General features: G+C 40.0%; 1 protein-coding gene across 2 annotated transcripts in view; it reads left to right on the top strand.

Moving 5' to 3' along the window:
- Positions 1-576: 576 nt before the first annotated feature.
- Positions 577-6,621, top strand: part of LOC127804711 (uncharacterized) — a 28,476-nt gene continuing 22,431 nt past the window's right edge. The window contains exons 1-3 of one of the 2 annotated variants that reach the window (XM_052341661.1): positions 577-1,060; positions 1,186-2,522; positions 2,922-3,106. In XM_052341661.1, the coding sequence (XP_052197621.1) occupies positions 1,053-1,060; positions 1,186-2,522; positions 2,922-2,965 (1,389 nt within the window). In that variant the 5' untranslated portion in view covers positions 577-1,052 and the 3' untranslated portion in view covers positions 2,966-3,106. Of the gene's footprint in view, positions 1,061-1,185; positions 2,523-2,921; positions 3,107-6,621 lie in introns of those variants that run through there. The other variant, XM_052341662.1, reaches the window with a different exon arrangement.

Raw genomic sequence — 6,621 nt, 5'->3', positions numbered from 1 at the left:
AGTGAGAACCTCTTGGATCATCCCCGTCTTATAAGTTTATTTTGTTTGGAAAATCATAGCCTAATTTTTTGAACCATCCATTGTCAAAAGTGGCATTTAAATAGTACTCTTAAAGTTGAACTTTGCCAATTTAAAGGAATTTTTTTAATTTTAAAATCAAAATCCATTCTAGATGGGTCGTCAAACATGCCCTGAGAACGCTTCAAAGTTAACTTCGGGATTAAAAAAAAAAGAAAAAAAAAAAAGAATGAGGTTTGTTTTACTATAAACTTGAACCTTCTAAATATTTGAGTCATTTAAAACCTTTTAAAAATTAATGAATTTGTGGATGGATCCAATGAAAAGACAAATTTAATTCCCTCAAAGTAACACATGCAGTTAAATCCGTCATTTTGTTGGGTTGATCCATAAAATTCTACTTGTTTGTATCACTATTTTTATTAATTAATTATTTTTCCTTTTTATAATTAATCAATGTTCTTTTATTAGTGTATTTATTATTTCAGCAATGTACAAACATTAGATCTTTCTAAAATCCTTTTCATACTGTAAATCTAAACCACAAGTCTCTCCATCTCTCTCTCTCTCTCTCTCTCTCTTTCTCTCTCAAACACAGTTTGACCGGTTGCCAATCACAGCAGCTCTATTTGTCTCTCTCTTTTCTCTCTCTCTCAGACCCCACTCCGATCTTTTGAGTGGAAATGTGAGCTGAAGCCGCCTCTCTTTTAGAGATGAATGGTTAAAAAAGAGAACATCTTCTCTCTCTGTTCTCTCTTCCCGGCTCTCAAATTTCCTGATGAAACCCTAATTCCAGCCCAACTCACAAGAAGCCATCGCAGATCTCTCCATCAATTTCATGATCCGTGGGTCATTTATTCCCTTCTTTACGCATACCCTTTTGCCCCAACACCAAGGCAGCCCAGAAAAGAATGGAAAGGACTGTTCTCTTTGCAGATCAGAGCTTTAAAGACGACGACGACGACATGGCTAGTACTTTCTGATCAATTCTCTTCCAGAAGCCCTCTCTCTCTCTCTCTCTCCCTCCCCCTTTAATGAGTTTGTAAGTAACCAAATCTCTCTCCCAGTTGTGCAAATCTCTCTCCATATCTCTGTCTATGCCATTATACGTTATTCCTTTTTTGTTCTTTCTCTCTCTGCAATTCTCTCTCTCCCTCTCTTTAACAGGGACATGGATTCGGGTAACAGTGGGAGCATTCAGTCCTCCAGTGGTGGCGATGAAGAGTACGACTCACGCGCCGAATCATTCTCCGCCTTCTTGAACCCCACGGCCGCCCATATTGCCCCCATGACCAACCCCCCGCCGCCGCCGTCTCACCACCACCCCAACTCCTCCATCTTTGACCCGTTATCCAACTTGTTCGACCCCTTATCTCGAACCTCTCCACCACCGCCGCTGAATCTCGACGCTGTTTGGTGCAAGAACCTGAGATCTGCACCGAATTGCACCGAGATGAACCCCATGTTGGTCCAGCCCTTCTTCGGCTCTCAAGCCCAGCCTCGCGGCTGCCCTCCGCCGAACGTTCCGTTCTCTCCGGCGGCAGAGAATACAACCCCTCGAGCTTCACAGGCGGCGACGACCGGTGATCAGGCCCATGCGGTGCGGAACCCGAAGAAAAGATCGAGAGCTTCTCGGCGTGCACCAACCACTGTTCTGACCACAGACACCACAAATTTCCGGGCCATGGTTCAGGAGTTCACTGGCATCCCGGCGCCACCATTCACATCCTCACCGTTCCCTAGGAGCAGATTTGATCTCTTCGGTGCACCCTCCAGCATGAGATCTGGCCCCTTGGATGCTGCTGCTTCACAACCACCCTATCTTCTTAGGCCTTTTGCTCAAAAGTTCCAACCACCACCACCGCCATTTGTTTCCTCTTCCTCTCCTAATTCAACTACCTCTTTATCCTCTTCATTCTTGAGTTCTTCCCTGGTTGATGGTATTAATATTAATCCTTCTTCTACGACTACCACTAACAATATTCTCTCTTCTGGTACTTCGACCACTAGTGCTGTTTCTCATTCGACTTCCCTTAACTACCAACTTCTGCCTTCTGATTTAGGCATTTTGAAGCAGACTCAAGGCTTACTGATGAATATGCAGCAAAGCCCAATTCTGGCATTCCAGCCTTTTCTCCAATCAGCCCCAAAATACCCACTTTCCAGTCCCAATATTCTCGGCTCAAAAACTCCGGCCGACAACGTTCAGTCATCAAATGATTCACACCTCAAAATGGGCGGCTTGGGTGAATTTAATCCGACCCAGATCGCCGGCCTCCCAAATCTGGTCTCTTCCGAGGGAGCCACGGCGAGGAACGACAGCAATCCGGAGAGCTGGGCCGACGGAGCTGGCTCCGACGCAAGCCATTTGAGATCGGTCAACGGGAATTACGATTACTTGCAGCAGGGTGTTAACAATGGCAAATTAAACAATAACTACTCGGTTTCTTCGTCCAATTTTCACGCAGACAAGGGGTCCCAAAATGTTCCTGCCAGAGGTGAAGGTATGATGGAATCATGGATATGTTCTTCAGATTAGTAAATCTTCAATCAGACAAAGCAAAATGAGAACAATCATGTTGGTTATGATAATATATATATATATATATGAAAGAGGTTAGCTAGATTCTCAATCTTAACCATGACTTTCACCAACGTATCTAAATTATTGTAAATCATAATCCTTACCTTTTTTCCTTGCTTTCCTTTTCTCTTTCATGGGGCTCTGCTATATATAGTATATATAAATACCTCTGATTATATACATATATATATATATATACACACATGCACATACGAATGATCGAATTTGGCCATGGACTGTTTGTTTTTGTTTGTTTATGGGTCGTGGGTTTCTTTCGAATAGTGAAATATTGTTAAATTGTTTGTTTGCATGTATGAAGCTGGCATTTTTTCCATCCATATCCATGGGTTCACATGCGTTTGACCAGAATGGTGCATCTCAAAGGGAAACCGAATTTCATCAAACTCTGCGTCTGTGCTTATTTTTCTACGTGTCTATGTTCTTCCTCGTACCTTCTGTTCTATTATATACACCCAAGAAGAAAATTCAACTGTTTGGTGCAAATCCAACACAAAGGCCCCGACTTTTGTCTGGTTTCTTCTATGCTTCTCTTTCTTCTTTTCCAATTTCGACTCAAAAACTTTTCTCTGATTTAATTATTTCCATTTTTTCTTTTCTTTTTTCCTTTTTGCCACGCGAAGTATATTTAGGAGCGATCGGCGGCGAGATTTAGGGGATGGTTCGGCGCCGCAATCTCTCGCTAGAATTCACTACTTTGTCACTAATTCATTTATTTATTTATTTTGTGATTCGGTGTTTAATTTATATTTAAGGCGTACCACCACCACAACACAACGGTTGAAGAAATTGTTTCACGGTATGGATCAGTAACTACGTATAGCATAGAGATGCCACATAAATTTAACTAATAATAATAAATAAAAAAGTACGTTAATTATGAGACCTTAGCCAAATCGATACGCAAGTATCTTCTTAGTTGTACTTAGGACAAAACCGTCACTTCAAGTTGGTCCCATGGTACAACCGGGAAAAATAGGAGCAGTTGCTTTATTCTCTGTAGCTGGCTAGCTGCTGTAACACCCTCATCTTCGTTTCTTCTTTTAACATAATATATTTAAAATAATAATTCTCTGTTGGAAAATTGGGGGTTAACTAGAGTCCGAATGGGATGAAATATTGATTTCATCTCTACCTGTTTCGCAAGTGTATTTACCCTATTCTGGCTCTACTAATTAATGGGGAGAGAAAATCACTATCCTAATATTACATCTCTTTTCACATCATCCTCTTATTACTATTAATTATTTTATTATAATTTGGCAATAATATTCGAATATTTATAATTTCCTTCGATGTATATTCATTATTGTCATTTTATACAATTAAGGGTTGGCTTTGGGGTCTTCCCACGGTAAATAAGATAACGTTATATATATATATGTATGTATATATATTGATGAAAATGTTGGGCATGAGAGGGTTGACTAATTAGAGACAGAAGGGTTTGCGGTGCTTTCTTGGCCTGGCTTTGGATTTTGAAGCGACTATCAAATCAACTGTTGGTTCGCTTTTAATTTGCCATGAACGAAGCAAGCAGTGGGCGTTCACATAAAGAGAGGAGGAGCCGAAAGTTGTTAACAATCCTAGTTAATGCCAGCTCCATCTTCATCCTCATGCATGCATCTTTTAACCTCGCTTTATGAAAAGGAAATAGCTAGCTAGCTGGTGGTATACTAGGCGCATGGTCTTGATATCAAACAAGGAAATGTATATGCCCGCCACTTCTTCATCTTAATTCTTGCCCGCCTGCAACTTTCTGGCCGAAATGGTGGGTAAGTGGCCAAAATATTCATTAATTCGATCTGTTCTTGCTGCTGAAATAAGGCAATTTGACCCAACAAAGACCGTTGAGTGTTTAGCCCACTCGATCCATTAAATTCAAGTCAAATTAATACCATTATTTCGTTAAAGAATTCACACTACAGTTTTAAGTTAAATTCGTATCATCAATGACAGTTGTCTTGTTGATTGCATAAAGGAGGTGACATATTTAAAATTATTGTTCACGCAGACAAAAATATACAAATATCTTTAAGAAAAAAGTGTTGATGGCTTCAAATTTCATCACCGATAAAATGTATTATTTGGACACCAACTAGACGGTGTTCCTTATAGTTTGGGGCTTTGGAATTACCAGGCCATTCATTCTTTAGCCAAGTGGCTAGTGGCATGGGAATCTCATCTCATTAATTATATTGTAGATAATTTTTTAAATATCCTTACAGATATTTGTGTGTGTTTTTTTTTCTTATTATTTGGTGTGTAAATAGTAATTTTAGAACAAGTATAAATGAAAGGCATGTGAAAGAAAACGAGAGAGAGAGAGAGAGGGGGGGGGGGGGGGGGGGAGACAAAAGGAGGAGGCAATCTTTAGAGGAATAATGGGGATCCATCCATTTGCATGGTAAAGGTGGGGGTTGCAATTAGTAAGAAAGTGGGAAATCTTTACATGGCGGTGATCCATCGCCTTAAAGTTGCGGTTCTTTTGCACCTCCGCCCGGCGCTAGCTAAGCTACCATACCAGCTGATTCCATTCTGATTGATAGATCATCAACATTCTTCTCCAATTATACGCACCATCCAATCCAATCCAAAGCCTCCCCATCTTTTGTTGGGTTTCTATTCAATGTATCCATAGAGAAAGAAAGAAAGAGCATTCAGAATGCGCGTGTCGGAATCATTAGGATTGTGTGTGTGGTGGTGGTGGTGGGGGGGAGTCTTGCAGAAATATGGCTCTCTCTCTCTCTCTCTCTCTCTCTCTCTCTCTCTCTCTCTCTCTCTCTCTATTTGCTTCTTGCTGCATAGCAAGCATTTTGCCCCCCAAACCAACCAATCCTAACCAAATGAAATTCAAATCATGCGTGCTGCAAAAGGAGTGATGATTGGCCATGGGATTTTGGGAGATTTTACATATTAGCCAGGGCAGAGCAGGGCTTCTCCTGTGCCTTGTGCCCCCCTGGCCCCATTCCACTCATCTCACCCCCATCATCATCCCCCCCACATGCTGCCCCTATTTTTCCATCTAAATATTATATGTTATATTAATTTTTTTTTTCAATCCTCCGTTTCTATATATTTTGATAATTTGAGAGCTGTAATTTTCCTTTTTGTATCTTTTTCTTATTTTGTAACGGCTATCAAATAAGTAGAGATAAAATAAAAATTTCACCCACTTATATAAAAATCACTATTCATCTTATAATAAAAATAAATATTTCTTTTGATGGGTTATTTGGGAGGGTGATGGAGCTAGCACAGCACAGGCCCCCCCACCCCCTCACCTCTCTCTTTTCTCCTTTTGAGGCTGAAGTAGCAACAAAAGTGAAAGAGCTTTTGGAATTCCCATCAAAAGATTGACATCCAATTCCAACACCCACCCCCCTCCTTGTGCTTCATAAAAGCTACAGCTACCTTATGCGCCTCAATGCAGGAAGCCCCATTCATTGGACATCCAGACAAAACTTTCTCACATATTATAAACTGCAGCTTTTTTGTTACTCCCAATTTTGCTTAGGATTTATGTCCCACAACTAAAACAAATCATTCTAATAGTAAATCACCCCTTCAAGTAAGTTACATTTATATTTTCAAAACTCTCATCATTCCTTCATTCTTACTACAGTTCTGATAGCTAGCAATCTCTTTTCGTTTTTTCTCCTTTTTTTAATTTTGTTCATGCTTTTGTTGCTTGTTTGTTTGATACAAGCTATGATATGTTTATGAAGCTTCTAGGAATGATAAACGTGTCATATTGGGGTTAATTCATTTGTTGGCCTGACCACGTATATATTTAAATATATATATATATATATATCATAGCCCTCCCTCCACTCAAGACGACACGATACAGTACTCCAGTCCCTGTCGCAAATTTCTTTACCCTTTCTTTTGTTTTTTTGTGATAGTGTCCGTCTTTGATTAGGATCTAAGCAACATTTCAACTTTAACACAGCATCTACCACTAAATTACAAAAAGAAGTTTTCTATTAATAATACAC

The sequence above is a fragment of the Diospyros lotus genome, chromosome 6 (genome assembly GCF_014633365.1).
Source record: "Diospyros lotus cultivar Yz01 chromosome 6, ASM1463336v1, whole genome shotgun sequence".
Taxonomy (NCBI): Eukaryota; Viridiplantae; Streptophyta; class Magnoliopsida; order Ericales; family Ebenaceae; genus Diospyros; species Diospyros lotus.
This window is presented reverse-complemented; position numbering and strand designations above follow the sequence as displayed.